At 45.9% G+C, this 17,427-nt stretch overlaps 1 protein-coding gene and 2 long non-coding RNA genes across 4 annotated transcripts in view; 1 reads left to right on the top strand and 2 right to left on the bottom strand.

Moving 5' to 3' along the window:
* Nucleotides 1-2,675: 2,675 nt before the first annotated feature.
* LOC146498886 (mitochondrial import inner membrane translocase subunit TIM50-like) overlaps nucleotides 2,676-17,427 on the bottom strand; it is a 30,890-nt gene continuing 16,138 nt past the window's right edge. For both annotated transcript variants that reach the window (XM_085138857.1, XM_085138858.1), the window contains exons 5-11: nucleotides 16,054-16,112; nucleotides 15,757-15,876; nucleotides 13,669-13,773; nucleotides 13,389-13,487; nucleotides 5,650-5,806; nucleotides 5,363-5,469; nucleotides 2,676-5,290 (exon numbers count right to left, since the gene is read on the bottom strand). In XM_085138857.1, the coding sequence (XP_084994983.1) occupies nucleotides 5,192-5,290; nucleotides 5,363-5,469; nucleotides 5,650-5,806; nucleotides 13,389-13,487; nucleotides 13,669-13,773; nucleotides 15,757-15,876; nucleotides 16,054-16,112 (746 nt within the window). In that variant the 3' untranslated portion in view covers nucleotides 2,676-5,191. The remainder of the gene's footprint in view (nucleotides 5,291-5,362; nucleotides 5,470-5,649; nucleotides 5,807-13,388; nucleotides 13,488-13,668; nucleotides 13,774-15,756; nucleotides 15,877-16,053; nucleotides 16,113-17,427) is intronic.
* Nucleotides 5,781-8,796, top strand: LOC146498888 (uncharacterized). The gene is made up of 2 exons (XR_014870397.1): nucleotides 5,781-6,224; nucleotides 6,281-8,796. It is a non-coding gene; the product is annotated as an uncharacterized LOC146498888 (long non-coding RNA).
* LOC146498887 (uncharacterized) lies at nucleotides 6,044-13,382 on the bottom strand. Its single transcript, XR_014870398.1, has 2 exons — nucleotides 8,701-13,382; nucleotides 6,044-8,666 (listed from the first exon to the last, which is right to left on the bottom strand). It is a non-coding gene; the product is annotated as an uncharacterized LOC146498887 (long non-coding RNA).

Below are 17,427 nucleotides of genomic sequence, written 5' to 3'. Positions count from 1 at the left end.
GTGTGTGTGTGTGCGTGTGTGTGTGTGTCGCAGGGATGGATTCTATAATATAAACCAACAACAACAGATGTTTGGCTCGAGACGAGTCGGCAGAGTCTCAGAGAAACAAGAAGGAGGCGTGAAAACTCCTCCGAGCTGTAAACTGGATGACACATAAACCGGTCACATGACCCCAGCCCATGTGATGTCACTGAGGAAGAACAGGAGGAAGAGCTGAAAGTCAGAGCATCCTTTTTCCAGCTGTGCAGGCTTCAGGGTGAAGGTCTGATCTTCTCCTCAGACCACAGCACGACGTCTCCTTTAAAGAATCAAGTGCAGTTTTTGCCAAACCCTAAAACACGTTTGCAGAAACTTCTGACTCGGCTGCAGATCCGAGTCCAACAGAAACAGTTCTGCCGTTTGGTTTCACACATGTGCAAAAACACAACGTGTCACAGCTCTGCCCCTCACATCACCTCGTGCTGTTTAAGCAGGGAGCTCAGTGCTGCTCGTGAAGCTCAAGGAGCATGTGCAGAAACATCCAATCAGAGCTGCAGGTGATCGACATGCAGGTGAAAACTGCTCAAACCACATTCTCACATAACTTATTGAATCTGCTAGAAAGAGAGGAAGCGCTTCAGTGCACGAATGCATGTTTAAACATTGGAGTCTCAGTCCTGAAGCAGCCGCCTGACGCCGGACACACGTCAGCTTCATGCAGTGTTTGTGTTGGATGCATGGATGCATCAGGAGGGCTGATGAGTCGGAGCACCGGGCTGTGGTCGACTCCTTCGTCACGTGGTGCGAGCAGAATCATCTGCAGCTCAACGTGGCAAAGACCAAGGAACTGATTGTGGATTTTAGGAAGACCAGGAAACCCATGACCCCATTTCAATCCACAGGGTCAACGTGGACATCGTGGACGACTATAAATGCCTCGGAGTACACAGGACAATAAACTGGACTGGGTTAAAAACGCTGCTACACTTTACAGGAAGGGCCAGAGTCATCTCTGTTTTCTGAGGCGGCTGAGGTCCTTTAACATCTGTCGAACTACGCTCTGGGTTTTCTATGAGTCTGTTTTGGTCAGTCCTCTGTGCTGTTGCATGCTGGGGCAGCAGGCGGAGGTTTGCTGATGTTAACAGACTCAATAAACTGATCCACAAGGCCAGTAATGTTGTGGGGACGGAGCTGGACTCCCTCAAAGTGTCGGAGAGGCGAATGTTGTCCAAGATAAAGACAATGTTGGACACCCCCTCTCACCCACTCCATGGCGTGTTGGTCAGCCACAGGAGCTCGTTCAGTGAGAGACTGAGGTCACCAAAAAGCACCACTGACCGACACAGGACATCATTCCTGCCCGTGACCCCCTGTACAACTCCTCCCCCAACACACTGTAAACACTGCCATAGTTACTCTCTTTCTCTTATTCTGTAATGTTTCTGTCAACTTTCGAGATATTTACTTATAATCACATCTGCCAACCCTGGATACTTATTATTTGTTGATTTTTATATATTGTGCTCTTCATTATATCCTGACATATTGTTAAATAGTTTTTGTTACTGTGCTGCAGCAACTGCACCCACATAATTTCCTCAGGGATTAATAAAGTATGCTGACAGTGTGTGTGTGTGTGTGATTTATTAATGAAATTCTGAAAAATGGCCTCCGTTTATTGTGGCGCGTTTCGAGCTTTAGAGCGTCTTTTTTACCTGATGAGCGCGTGCAGCGTCGGCACCCCGGGGAGTGAGGGCGCGTGCACACACCAGCAGGAAGCATCAGCGGACAATATGCACATATTCAATCGCGCGCCATCTGCTTATCGATCAGACCTCCCCCCTCCTGCTCAGACACACGCGCGCCACGCGCTTCGCCTCCTCCAAATGAGTATGTGCGCGTGCCCCTGCGCACGGGAGCGACAGGTTGATGCAGGTGAGCCTCAGTTGCTGCTTTTGTTCAAAGCTTTATTGATCAGGTGAAACGCCGCGGACTCTGACAGCCTGCGTCACAGCATCGCAGGTAAAGCTTCGTTTAAATTGAGCGAGAGTCAGAGGTTAAAGGTCAGCAGGTTTCCTCGTGTGTCTGTGTCTCTGAAGTGAGGAAGAGGAGGCCCAGCGCTCCATCAGCCCGAGCTCTGCTCCTCCTCCTGAGGAGGTTTTACTGCCGTCGGAAGGAGCTGAAAGGCTTCGCACCTCCATCGCCTCCTTTTGTCCTCCAACACGCGCCCAAATGGCCCGACGAGAGGCGGCACGAGCTTTTGTTCAGGTGAGACGACACATGGCGTGTGCCGCCCGCGAGGAGGATAAAGGAGGTGTCCGGGGGGAGGCAGGCCGTGGGAAAGTCTCAGGTGTGAACAGCTGGGTGCGTGAGCGAGGAGTCAAGTCTGACACCTGAGCAGACATGCGCAGATAAACAAACGATCTGCATCAGGAGGAGGGGGCTAGTCTGGGGGGGGTCCTGAAGGAGCAGGCAGGTAAATGACAGATCAATCAGGGACTGTGTTAGCCCCGCCCACACGAACAAAGTTACATTTTTTATTTGTTTAAAGGTTCATTTAGTTAATTTTATAGTTTACTGAATTTATGGGATCATAATTTAGTCTCTGAAACATTTTATTCTACTGTCGACGTTTTTACTCCGTTTTTTTAAATATTTAATTTATATTTTTTAAATATTTTTTATATTTTCTTATATTTTTAAAGAGTTTTTTCTTTTTTTCTTACTTTTAGACTCAAAATTTTCATTTAATTTTCTTACTTTAAATATTTCTCCTGTTTGTTTGTTTTTAACTGTCATTTAAATTATTATCTTTGTTTTATTTTACTGTTTATACTTTACTTGAGCGCTTGTCTTGTGAGTAGTTTTACCTTTAGGAGATATTTCGCTGTCATATTGATAATAAAATGTTGAAATGATCCCACGGTGTAAGTAAAGTGTGTTTCAGTGTAAATGCGACACCTGAGCTGGTTTCGTGTTTTTGGGCTGCAGTCTGCTGCCTTCTGTTAGCGTGTGACAGCTGAACAGCCGTGAGCTGCTGTGAGGCAAATGGAGGAGTCATAAAGCTCTGCGGCAGCCTCGGCGTTCCCAGGTTCACACCTCCACACTGAGTGAAAGCACATTTAGGTCCCAAACCTCCCAGCCTGCACTCAGAAACGAGCCGCGGCTCACATCAGTGCAAACGAAGCCAGACTTTGTGTTTGTGAACATTTCCACCACACCACGTGTTCTTCTTCGTCTGTCTGCCCTTTTATCGCCGCTCTTATGTGAGCTTTCTCAGATCGGGGAATCAAACGAGCAGCTCGGGGTCCAGTCTGGCCCACTGGAGCTGTTGCAGTGTCAAAAATGCAGTAAACTCTTGAATACTTTCAGCTTTCTCAGAAAAACACAGCACAGTACCTGCTGAGGCGATGACAGCGTGGGTGGAGATGCTGTTGGAACTAGGGGTGGGTTTTTATAATCGATTTATCGATTAAAATCGATTCTGGCTTGGATTACGTAAAATCAATTCATTAAAATCCTGAATCGATTTTTTAATATAAATTTATTTTGCCCGAAATGCCAGAATCTCAGGTGAAATCTCACAAAATTTCAACAACCACCAAACAGCTAAAACAGTAAATGAGAGCAGGAACACGGATTCTGCACAAAGACTTAAACACACAGAGCAGCCCGCGGATCAGAATCAGTTAGATGTCGAATTTCTCACAGTCGGGGCTGAAAGCCGACAGCCCGCTGATTCTGATCTGTCGGCGGGTCCGCGCTTTGTGTTCACGCCCTTTATGCGCTAAATGTAAAGCTGATAGTTTGATGTCTCTCCAAACAATATTGACCGAACCAGCAGCAAAAGAAGATCCAAACTACGCTTCACATAAACATCTTCATGTATTCACTCTTACTTTTACTGTTTTGCTTCTACCATGATGCACAGCTCTCTCTCTCTCTCTCTCTCTCTCTGTATGGTTTTCTGCATTATTCGCTTGCTTGTTACGCACAAGTCTACCTTTGTTTACAGCGCTATCGGCCGACTTTTTTTTTCTTTCCGTTTTATATACTTCCGAAAAGAAAACCTAATTTCTGCCGTTCAATGCTGAACAAATTTAAACTTTTTAAAATTATGCAAAATGCAAAATGCTTAGCCGTGTCTCTAATAAAACCGCTGTAACTTCAGAGGTAATGTTCATATGTTGATTAATGGTTTTCTTTCGTTTTTGATGTACTGCAGAATATTTTTATAAAATCCCAGAACAGGAAAAATCACCTTCATGTGTTTCTGTGTTTTATCTTCAGCTACTTTGACACAAAGGCATCTGCTGTGATGCTCACACCTTTGATAAAGTCTTGCGTGTGTCAGCTTCCTTTTTATAGATACAAAAATATGTAAATGTACTGATCTGAATTATAATATTTCTGACTGTCAAAATTTCCCATATTCAAATCGAAGTGAATCGAATCGAATTAAATCGAATCGTGGATCGAATCGATTCTGGACCTTGTGAATCGGAATTGAATCGATTCTAGAAATCAGTGACGATACCCAGCCCTAGTTGGAACGTCTTAGATATGTGATCATTAAATGTGAACTTTTACTTCTTATGGAAGTTTGACTGCTGGAAGCCTCAGAGTGATGGCAGTGAGTTTGGGATGAAAAATGAAGCTGTTATTAATCAGGTACTTCCTGATGGTCCTTCCATAATCTGGTTCTTTCTGTGTTTGTCCATCAGTTTTAACAAAGATCTCCAACACCATTGGCTGACCTACAATTTGTTGTTTAATTAAAGGAAAACCTCCAACATTTGGAAGATGATCTTTTCCAGAAGCAACGAGTCTTTTTTGTGGGTGCGTTTTTTATCATCTGGGAACATCTGGGAACATCTGGGAGAACATTAACGGTTTAATCTCACGGTCTGATGGAAGGAGGGGGCGGGGCTGATGCTTACCATTAAAATGGAAATGAACTTTCCATTTCTGGTGTGAAACAGGAAGTTCACGAGCCTCACCTGGCCGCCAAACACTAATCAGCTAGTTAACCAATCACAACAAGTCTCTGCAAATGAGTCTGAACTTCAGTCACTGAGTGCAAATCCTCAGCTTTGGTGCACAGACGGAGAACTACGTCAAATCTTTCGTTGTCACGTGCACAGAGACGAAAATCGAAGCTTCATTTTAACTGAGAACATTTCAGAAGAACAGATTGTTACTGTTGGGGGGCTCATTGCTGCTTGGAGCGCCAAAACCACGAGGCGATGGAGCCGATGGAGAGTCCCTGCTTCGTCTGCTGGGAGAGCTCGGACAGACGCTGCTCCTCCTCCTGACGGAGAAAACAGAGTCAGAGCTGTTCCAGGTGAAACCTGAGACAGGTGCGTTTGATTTCTCCTCCTACCTGCGCCAGCTGAGCCTGTCGCCGCTTGAAGGCCTCGATGGGGTCTTCCTCCAGCGCGTAGTTCTCCAACACCGAACGCACGTCGTCCACGCCGCTCATAGCGATGGCTGATGGAGAGGAGACGGAGGAGGTGAAACAACAACAGACAGGAAACACGGGAACCAACCAATCAAATATGAGCTTAGTGACAGAGGGATGCACTGACGAAGCAGAAGTCAACTACAAAAACTAATGAAGGAACGGCTGGGTGACAGGACGGCCCCCGAACGCCTCGCCATGCGTCTTACTCTTGAGGAAGTTGGCGAGGTCGTAGAGCGTTCGGTCCTCAGAGTTTCCGTCCCATTTCTTCAGAGCCAGACCGTTGAAAGGCTGCAGGCTGAACGCCTCCCGCTTACAGTCGACCACGATGACCTTACTGCTGTCGCGGTTCAGACACGACACGTCCTGAAAGAGAGACACACACACACACACACACACACACACACACACACACACACACGTTTACTCTCCTGCTGCAGATAAAATCACTAGTTCGATGACTGATGAGATAAACGCCTCCTCCATCACTGCAGCCCGACTAAAGCTGACACTGGTGATCGTTCATTCAAATAAGAGACTCCATTACTTTAATGACCCTCAAGGTAACACTTGCTAGCCCCAGCTGATCTGTGTGTGTGTGTGTGTGTGTGTGGCTTAGTGTTTCTGTGCAGTGTACCAGGGGCACGGAGAAAAGCTGTCGTACCATAGGCACGAGGAGTGTGTGTGTGTGTGTGTGGGGCAAGGTTGTTCTGCGCAGTGTACCAGGGGCACGGAGAAAAGTTGTCGTACCATAGGCACGAGGTGTGTGTGTGTGTGTGTGTGTGTGTGTGTGTGTGTGTGTGTGTGTGTGTGTGTGTGTGTGTGTGTGTGTGGGGCAAGGTTGTTCTGCGCAGTGTACCAGGGGCACGGAGAAAAGCTGTCGTACCATAGGCACGAGGTGTGTGTGTGTGTGTGTGTGTGTGTGTGTGTGTGTGTGTGTGTGTGTGTGTGTGTGTGTGTGTATTCATGTCTTTGTAGGGACCAAAAATTGGAAGTTTACTATACTTGTGGGAACCAAAATGCTCACGAGTCTGAAGGTATTTTCCAGACTCAGGATGTGTTTTAGCGTCATGGTTACAGCTGGGTTATGGTCAGGTTTAGACATTCACTTTGATGGTTAGGGTAAAGGGCGGGGGGAAGCATTATTTCAATTAGATGTCCCCACAAGAAATGAATACCCGACGTGAGTGAGGCAGATGGAGAGGGAGTCTGTCTGTGGCCCAACCATCCTCCACGTCCTCACAGCTGATGAAAGAAGGCCGCCGTCCTCCTTCACGTTGTGTTTGTGTGAAGGAATCAAGCTGCCACTGAAGAATCGGACCTTCTCAGTCTTTTATGCCATTGTGGAGGAATTTTGCTCTTCTTTCCAGCATTGCTTCATTGAGATTTGAACGATGGATCTGAGCACAGCTCTCTGAAGGTGTCAGCAGGCTGAGCAGTCTGGACTTCAGGATCTCTGCAGTTGAGGACAAACTTCTCCACATTGGTATCGTCCATTTGAAGGATGCTGTTCCAGAAGTGGTTTATAGAGATTGAAAATGTGACGTCATTCAGGGGTAAAACCGCAAAGAATTCTGGGAACTCGTGGCAAGAGGTACTAGCTCACGCAGGCTTTCACATGAAAACAGTTACACAGCGATAAAAAGAAACAAACTGTCAAGAAGCTGTTGTGTTATTAACTGCAATAGCCGGTCACATGACAGCCACGGGAAGCCGACGGTAAAGAGGTCGTTGTTATCGGATTACGTTGTTGAAGAGAAATTGTTCAGCCGTGTTTCCATAGTAACAAAGAGGCGACGCATGGCCTGGATTACAGCCATTCAAAGACCAAATATAACGTCCCAGAACATCCAGCTCACAGGTTAGTCTGCTCCAAACATTTCCACAAAGGTCAGTCTGCTGTTGTAGTTAATACGTCATTTTTCTGAACATAATTGGTGATTATAGGTTACAAGCAAGTCTGGCGCTGAACAGAAATTGTCGCGCTATGCTCCTTTGTTTATTGTGCATAAATAGTGAATTGTCCTGACACAATATTGTGTTTCGCTTCTGTTATTACCCTGGTACATTGACAAAAACATATACTTTTATTCACAGGATAAAACAGTTGTTTTGTATCACTAATTGCCCAGTACGATTACAGCATACAATATTATTGTCACTGCTACATTTCTGTGATGAACCAGAAATTATTTCCACTACTAATTAATTACCGTTGAGCTCAAAGGTCCTATTAATAAACGGTTAACGAATGTGTATCTATGAAGACGATTTGTGAGACTGGTAAACTTATGATACGTACGATGGTCTTTCGTTCTACACGGTGCATTTCACGGTCCTGTACCCATCCGTCGGTAAACTGTACCTGGGCTTGTTGCAGTGACCTGAAGTTACTGAACTTCATGAGTGTATGCACTCACTCCAAGAACCGTATGATTATAAATATGAGCGTGGTGAAAGTTGGCAGCACGCTAACGTCTTTTGTCCACTCTGTGTGCTCGTAAGGGTCTAACCCTTTCACTCCTTTGATTTTTTCCTCGTGTCTTTTCTTTGACTTTTCATCAAGTCTGTCTTTGTACGGTCCGGCATTGTTCTCCTTCGTTTTGTACAGAACTTTTTTGGGGGGCAAAGAAAAAGCAAGAAGGTTTTGGAACCGGAGAATGAACGTTTTGCTGCAAATGCTTGCATTTGATGCAGTACTTGGATTGTTTTGCCACGAGTTCCCAGCATGCAATGCGCGAAAGTCACGTGGTCTGTCAATCTGTATTCAGCCTTCGTAAACCTCAGTTAAGGAAATGGCCTTGTAGCCCTCCCTCAGCAGACGCTCCTCTAAGATCACTGCTGGTTGCAGACCTGCAAACTGCCCAAACCTCTGCTTTTACAGGGAAGCTTGATCTTTCAGACGATCAGTTAATCAGAGCATTTGATAGTCGACACCTGGCTGCTCCTTCCCCTCCTCCACATGTTGTTTGTGCATTTTGTCTTCGTTTCAGGTACATGAATAATGACATAAATGTAAGTGACGTAGAGAAGATGCAATAGAGCAACATGGACGTCTGACAACGACGGTCTTATGATGCCATGTGACCAATAAAAGCCGTCTGAAGCTGTCATGTTGAATGTTTGAATACTCGTCGACTCAAACTGTGAAACATTGGCTTCACTCTAGAACGGCAGCTGGACTAAAGCAGGAGTTTGCTCCAGGTGGGGGGTTAACTCTCCGGGCCTGCAGTCTCACACACACACACACACACACACACACACACACACACACACACACACACACAGTTACATCAATGAAAGGTCGCGCCCCGACAACTTCCCCAGCACCGCACGTCTCCGTCTTTGTATAAAAATTCCTCTCGTCAAATCTGCCGTGCGATGTTATTGGCAGGCGCCATCTGTGGCGGCCCTCTCCGTTGGGAGATTAGAAATAGGAATGACATCTACTGCTGTGCGGCGTCCAGCAGAGGAAACTTTGCCGTCACAGAAGCTCAAACACCAGCGTGACTCCCTCCTGCGAGGCCCTCGGCTCATGTTCTCGGGCAGCAGAGTCGGTGAAGTGCTACGAAACGCTGCACACTCACAAATACAGTTCAGGTAAATGTATTATGTGCTGTACTGCAAGCTGACAGTGAGAGTCTACTTATCCCAATCATATCAGAGCCTGACTCCGCCCACTGCATGGCCTTGAAAAAGACCAAAACATTTATTTGGGTCATTTCGAGCTGGGCGGCTCCTCTCCAGCATCTTCTCCCTCTGATGTCTTGCAGCACTGCAGTCGTTGCAGATGCATCAGTTTGCTTGTCCTGCTATTGATGGACCAGCATGCAGTCTGTGACAGTGGGGCCAATATGATATAACATGACAGCGTCACACAGCTGCTGCACGTCTGTGACCTCCCATTCCACTACATGATAAAAAACGACTGTTTGATTAAGTGACTGTGGATGTTTGAGTGAACGTCACGGTCAAGAAACCAGTTTGATGATCCGAGTTTGTAACGTGGGGATTTATTCTGCAGCCACTCAGGACTGAGGAGAGAAAACCAAGGAAATAACCCCGACACCATCACACCAGCAGCCTGAACTGGTGACACAGGCACGATGGACCCATGCTTTCATGGTGTTTAGTCACTTTCCAGTCTTCTGCTGCCCAGTTTTGGTGAGTCTGTGAGCCGTCGTCTCGACAGGAGAGACGCTCATCGTGTCCATTCTCCTCTCGCAGAGAACTCCTGCTCGTAGGACATTTTCTGTAAACTCAGATGGTTGGTGGAAAAATCCCAGCAGGTTAGTTTCTGCACCGTGCCGTGTTCAAAGTCACTAAAGTCACATTTCTTTCCCATTCTGGTGCTCAGTCTGAACTTCAGCAGGTCTTCCTGGGCGTGGTTAGAGGCTCTACATGTACTTTAACCATAACTACTGTTGCAGTTCATTACTGCCTTTTTAAACTGTATTTATTCTTTTGAACTGTGTTGCTTATTGCACTGTAGGGGCTGGTCCATAAAAACTTGTTGAGTCTACATGTGACTGGCTGATTAAATATTTACTGAAACAATAAAATATCCTTGAAATTCAAAAAGTTTATTATTTAACTCTGTGCTTAAAGACGTTACTCTGAGCAGCTCTTTGTGGTTTCACTGGGATATTTTCTGAGTTGATGAGTGAACTTTATTTTATATTAATGTTAAATGTGTTCTGAGTTTGTTATAACAGATTAAGGTCATTGTTAGAGTGAGACGCGTGCACCGATACACGAGCTGGGATCCCTTCAGTGTTTTAGTGTCTGCAGACCTCCTGATTTGGGGTTTTGCATAAATAAACTAAACATCGGGCTTAAAATGAATGATTTCAAAATAACGAAGTTAATCCAACTGTTGCGTTTCTTATCCGGCAGCAGCCGACAAACAATAAGACGTCTGATCCACTTCAGGCCAGCAGCCGACGCTCGGATGCAGGCCAGCCAACAATAGCAGAGGAAGGGTTAACGCTGAGGTAATTATCTCATTGTGGTGTTAGTTTAATATTCCTGAAGGAATATCAGACAGTGAAGAATCAAACAGCTGGTAGAACAGGATCAGTCTGCCTCATTACACGAACGTTCGCCACAAACCAGATTATACTCTGAAATAAAAAGACGACCATTGTTTTTCCAACTCAGCGCTCGAGCGTCCAATGAGCAGCTTTGCTCGTTTTTAGGTGCCGAATAAGAAAAAAGCTAAAATAATAACTAATGTAGGCGACGCACAAATATAATTACATTTTTATTTAAAAAGCACCGCCAAGGTGCTCGTTATTGTCGGGTAAATATCCTTAATGACACAAAGAGAACCCCAACAGTCAGATGATCCGTGTGGAGCAAGCACTTGGCGACAGTGGGAAGAAAAAAACCCTTTTAACAGGAAGAAACCTCACAATCCAACTGACAAACGAAAGAGCATCCAAGACTGATCGGTGCTAAATATTTCTAAATAAATCTGAGGGACTCGGAAAAAACGGGAAACAAAACCGGAAAATTAGCCAAAATGCATTTTTTGAAGTTTTCTCCAGTTACAGGAAAGAAACCTTCAGATTGAGACTCTGACGTCTGTTTGAAGCCTGATGGTGTTTGTTTGGATCAAACTCGTCCACGGCTGCTAAAAGCACAGCCTCAGGCATCGTTGAACAACTGTTTATTTCACAGGACTTAATAACTTTCTCTTCCTCAGCACTTTAACTCTCTCTCAGCATCTGTTGCATTCAGCCTGTCTTGGCGTTATGGAGATGAGCTGGTAAAGTGTGTCTTTGCTCTGGGAAGTAGGTTAAACCAGCTCCTTCCAGCCTCCACCCAGCTCTTTAATGCACAGAGATGGCAGTTGGAGGGAGACAGAAGGAGGAGGAAGAAAGTGGGGTGAGGGAGGGTGAAAGGGAGGTGACATAAGAGGAAGAGGGGAGAAAGGAAGCAGAAGGTTAATGAGGCCTGAGAGGGAGAGCGAGGGGAGGAGGAGAAATCAATTTGTGCAGCAGAAGGCGAACATGGAGAGGACACGGGGGGCGACGCAGCGCCGAGCTGCTGGAACAGAGTTTAGAAACGTAAACTTCCTGCTCACGGCTTTATCTTCCAGAAGTAGCTGGAAAGTAAAAGTTTGGGCACCAAACCTGATCAGGCAGCAGTAGAGGATCATCGATTAGTTTGGTCTGATGGTGCAACAGAGGAGAAACTGCAAACAGAGCAGCACGAATGCTTCTTTGTTGTGTGCATAGAGCAGATATTGTTAACTGTCCGCTCAGAAAACGTGTTTCAGTGTATTTATAATTGAGCCATTTGTTAACTGTGTAATATACTGAATTATTTAATTGGTTCAGTCTGTTACTGTGATCGTCTCAAACTCGTGGCCCACGTCACCCCTAGAATAGAATAAACCTTTATTATCCCACAGATAAGTCTCGGTTACAGAGCTCTTACAGCACGGGAAAATAAAGGTGGTCCTATAAAGATAAGAAAAATTGAGATTATTGTACAGAGATTTGTATGAAATGTACGGTAAACAAACAGGCTGTGAGTAAGACGACCAAAAGCTGCATCATAGAGTCGTGCTGCAGTAAGAACGACCTCCTTCCTGCTGCTGAACGAGCTGCTGTTCAGTCTCCTGCAGGGGTGGGAGGTGATGGAGTGATGTCCTCTCCTCCCCAACCTGGTCGACGGACCTCAGCGGACAGTCCAGGACAGAGCTGGCCCTCCTGACCGTCCCTCTCTGCCACCATTACAGCAGAAAATCGCAGACGCCACCACAGTGTCGTAAAAAACTATATTGATGTGAAGAAATATAACTCAGTTTGACCCTCGAAGTGACTCTTTGTGTTCGGAGGATTTGTTTGTTGTTGAGTCCGATGTTGAAATAAGTTCTTTAAACGACTGAATATGAAGCGACACGAGCAAAGAGCACAAACCTGCTGAGGCTGTGTCAGAGTCACTCATGTCGACCACGATGACAGCAGCACTGCTGCCACGTGTGACGGAGACGACCGATGGGTTTATTTGGTGCTTCAAGGCTTCAGTTAGTTAAGGGGGAGGAAAAAAATGTGTTCACGTTTTGTTTTGTTATACAATATTTAAAATTTACAAAACAAACAAACAAACAAACAAACAAACAAAACACTACAATTTTGGAAATATTTGTGTTTCCTTGTTTGTTTCTCTACTTGAACACTAAAGTGTCCAATGAGACGACTGTCAGCAGAGGCTCATTTGCAGAGACGCTTTTATTACACGGAGCAAAAACACAATAAAACTGGGTTTAAAAAACTTTCTTTGGTCCGCAAACATGTGCCGAGGCACTGACGGCTAACGTAAATGTTATCAGTGTTTACCCCGACACTGATAACATGATAACACCAACGACAGGAGGCATCGTTGGAGTGTGTTTCACTGCTGCAGGTAACGGGGATCAGAAAGTAAAGGAGCAGCACCCTGACCTGCAGCAGAGCAGCTCTATGAGAACCAGTCAACATAAACTACACAGAGAGCACGCACACCTCAGCGTTTGAATTAATGAAGGAAGACAAAATGAACAAACACTATGTTAGTTGTACGTGTTTCACTGTTAACAGTCGACTTGAGAAGCGAACGAGATGCTTTGGGATGATTTTAGTTAAACTCGTCACGCCCCGCCCTTCACAGAGGGGGCGCGGTCTCGTTTTAAAATTTACATCCATCCAGAAATCAGCACTAAAAATCGTTTAACACACGAATAAAGTTCTCTAACACGAGCTGAACACGTCTTTAACTGAATCTAAAACTTTTTATTATTAAATGTGTAAAAAAATTTAGGATTTTTTGAGCCACAAATACAAACTGATGTGAAACATGAGATTATTCAAGAGCAAAAACACCTTTAAATGTATGTTAGTGTCCTTTAAGTCCTAACACACACACACACACACACACACACACACACACACACACACACCTTGATATGATGTCCCTCCACGTAACGTGTTGCGTCTCTGAAGAGACAGTACATGACGAAACCCTGAGGGTCGATGCTGTCGATCAGAGGATACGCCGTCTGCACACGAGAGGAAGCACAAAGCACGGATGCAAACAGCTGATTTAATGTGTCGTCACGCCTCAGATTAGTGAATAAGACAGAAACACGCTCCTCTCCCCCCACGTAAGTTCAAAGTGGTACGATCCCATTAAAGAGGCCCGTGTGGGAACAGCAGGAGAGCAGCTGCTGAAACGCTCACCATGCTGGTCTCTGCGGTGAAGACGACGATCTCGTAGAGCGGCGCCACCTGCTGGAACAGGTAATTGATGCCCGGACGTTTCTTAAAGCGCCAACCTGTTGCCAGCTGCAGAGAGAAAGAGCAGCTGTTCAAATACATCTGAACAGCTGCGTAGGGTTTCCAGCTGCTGCAGTCCTGCAGCTTCTTCTGCACTTTGGTGGATGCGAGCAGTTTGTTTGTGTTTATCGTAATAAAGTTTTATCACATATGTTAAGAATACAACACAGAGTCTGTGAGACCAGAAAAGAGTCGTTAATAAAGTTTACATGAATCGTTTTGCAAAAGTATGAACGCGTGAGGCGCCGACAGCTGCAGGAAGGAGATCTGACAGCCGCTGTCTGGGCACGCTCAGAGGTCGTGACCTCGTCGCTCGGCTGCTTTGAGTTAAACAGATAAAACAAGCTTTGTCCCATTATCACCTGTTTGTTTGTGTGTGTGTGTGTGTGTGTGTGTGTGTGTGTGTGTGTGTGTGTGTGTGTGTGTGTGTGTGTAACAGGAAGGAAGGCTGACACGGTCCAGCAGGTGTTGGCTGCTGCGCACCTGTCAGGTAAGAGGCCTGTTTTACACGAGTGAAAAGACACTGAGACGAGCGGACAGGTGGTGGACACGCCTCCAGCACATCCTCCACCTGTCCCTCCTGAACTGTAACCTGTTTGTTACAGTTCAGGATTATTCAGTCTTCAGGAGTTCACTGCAGCTCTTTGTGTGCTTCAAGTTTAAGGGGACGAGGACAGGAAACGAGGACAATAAGAGGCCAAACACAAGCAGCAGCTTTCTGAAAAACAGCAGGTGAGGAGCAGGAAGCTACGCACCACAGCTCTAACTCTCAAACTAATGGAGCTCATCTCCTGACACACTATTTGGCCAAACAATTAATATCCATTCTCTTCCGTTTATGTAACTCAAGGTCACAGGGGGAGGAGCCTATCCCAGCTGTCTCAGGGTGGGAGGCGGGGCACACCCTGGCCAGGTCGCAGGTCTGTCACAGGGACAACATCCGTCCCGTTTTGGCTGCAGCAGGTCTCCTTTCTAGAAATCTGGCTAAATTTATTAAACCCTCCAAAACGTGACGATCCAGAGTTGCAGTCTTACACGCTTCTCTGCAGCTTCTCTGCAGCTTCTCTGCAGCTTCTCTGCAGCTTCTCTGCAGCTTCTCTGCAGCTTCTCTGCAGCTTCTCTGCAGCTTCTCTGCAGCTTCTCTGCAGCTTCTCTGCAGCTTCTCTGCAGCTTCTCTGCAGCCTCATCAGAAAACATCATCTACAGCTACTCTCAGTACCATTGATATTTATTTATTCTTCATCTCCAGTTCAGATCTTTCTGAGTAAACTTCCTCCAAACCATCATCGTGTCTTTTAGACTCCATCAGATAGCATAGCATACATTTACACTGCTATGCAGATGACACCCAGCTCTATCTGTGCATGAAGCCAGATAACACACACCAATGAGTTAAACTGCAGGAATGTCTTAAAGACATAAAGACCTGGATGTGATGCGAGTGCATCGGAAAAACACATAAATATGCCTGAAACCCGTAAACGAAGCAGCATCTGGCTGCAGCGGTCTGTTTTGGTCTATTTTGGTCTCATCTTGGTCTGTTTTGGTCTGTTTTGGTCTGTTTTGGTCTGTTTTGGTCTCATCTTGGTCTGTTTTGGTCTGTTTTGGTCTCGATACCCTCTGGTCTTGGTATTGTCTTGGTTTAGGCGGTCTTGACTCCAAGTCTACTTTATACAGATAAGGTGCTGGGATCAGGGGTATCTGTAATAGACTGATTATAATCTGTGGGGCTGGTTGTAAAGGATCAAATACACCACGTTGCTGCTTTGCTCCGTTCACACCTCTGCAGGGCTGACAGCATGCTTCTTCTGCCTGCTGATTCCTCACCTTCATAACGTTCTGAAGGAAGTTGGAAAAACTTGACCAATTTAACTTTTACAGTTTTTAGTTCTGTTCAGTTTCAGTGGGATTGCTGCAGTGTTACCCTCCAGCTTCCCATTGGACCGTTTATAATCGACAAAGGCTGTGAAGCTCTCGGAGAAGCAGACGTACCGACCACTCCGGGTGCAGCAGGACGTCTGTGAGCTCCAGCACCAGCGTGTAAGGAGGCTGGTAGTACGGCTCCTTCAGAGGGTCGGGGAGCAGCTTCGGGCTCGTGGGCTCGATGATCATCTGACATCATCAACGAGAGACAAAGACGAGGTCACAGAGAGCCTCTAAAAGTCCTAAACAGGTAATGCAACAGTTCAACTGGCTGAACTGAAGCTGGGTCTTCACTTTAATCAGATCTTAATTGTTTGACTCTCATGAAAGTTTGTTCTGAATGTTTCCATGACTGACTGGACTCACCTGTCTGTAGTCCTTAAAGTATTTGTAGGTTCTTCGTAACTGTTGGACGACCGGAGGGTCTGAAAGAAAAGGGGAAAGTGCTCAGTTACATAAGTGACGGAGGCTGACGGTGCAGTAAATGCTGAGGCGTCTGCCACAAAGACACAACAGCTGAGCAGGGAGATGATCAAAGAGGAGGCGGGACTCCTCTGTTAGCTGCTTAGAGCCCATTTAAAGCCGACAGATGACTGAAAGTGAGCACAGCTGTAGTTCTAATGGCTTCTGAAAACTACAACTCCCTGAGGGGATGCAAACAGCTGATAAGATCTCAGCGAGGACTTCCAGCCAAGCCAAGCCGACGCTGACGCCGCAGGTCTGACAGCTCGGCAAACATCACATATTCAAGTCATCTCCTCAAAAAGCAAACGACCATTTAATACGGAGGGGAAGATCTGTTGGGGGCGATTTCCTTCTACCAGTTTAAGATCTTTTTATTTTAATCTTTTTCTCATTTTTATTTATTGAGGTTCCCACGGAAACCCTGGTAAATAACAGCAAAACACAGCATCCATGATCTTCTTCATACATTTCCGTGAGATGATTATGTATGTACTTGTATTAATTTGGCAATTTTTAAATTCACTTTTAGCTTTAACAAATACCGGAGTAGCAGGAGGAGATCTGATTGGTCAGAATAAGACTCAAAGCTGAGCTGATTGGTTTTATCAGCGTGGTGATCGGGGGAGACGATGCCGAGTCTTCGTGCTAATGGCTACTAAATAACAATGACTCCATTTCCCATGGGGTGGTGGGCTCATTACTGCACACCTCTATCCTTCATCTCCCTCTAAACACTGAGAGACGCACGCGGTGTTCCCGCGGGACTCCGTCCCCCAGAGTTCATTGCAGGAAGCAAGGGAGCCATCTGCCTGATGTGATGACACGCTGAGGAGGTGGACACACACGGTGTGGAAATATGTACATGTATATATGGTTAATAATTAGAGAGGGGCGGAGCAAAGGAGAGAGTGCACGACTCCAAATTAGAAGGTCAAGCATCCGTCCATCAAAACACGGACAGCAAAGATGGAGCTGAGATTCCTCATCGTGTTCCACTCCGTGAAGACGAGGTCGTCATTCCCATTAACGAGAACAACACATCTTTTAAAAGAGGACGGGAAGGCAAACAAAGCAAGCTTAGAGCATCCAGTTTTCAAAATAAAAGACCCTGTGGAGACCTGGATCACTCCGCTCGAGCTCCAGCAGTGAGTCAGTCCTCATTAAAACTTTACAGCAGATTTAAAGGTGTTTACAGCCTCATTTCAGCGTCCAGGTCCTGAGAGCAGCAGAGAGGCTGACGAGCCAATCACATTTATCTTAGAGCTGACATCACGG

Source organism: Neolamprologus multifasciatus, chromosome 17, assembly GCF_963576455.1.
Source record: "Neolamprologus multifasciatus chromosome 17, fNeoMul1.2, whole genome shotgun sequence".
NCBI lineage: Eukaryota > Metazoa > Chordata > Actinopteri > Cichliformes > Cichlidae > Neolamprologus > Neolamprologus multifasciatus.
This window is presented reverse-complemented; position numbering and strand designations above follow the sequence as displayed.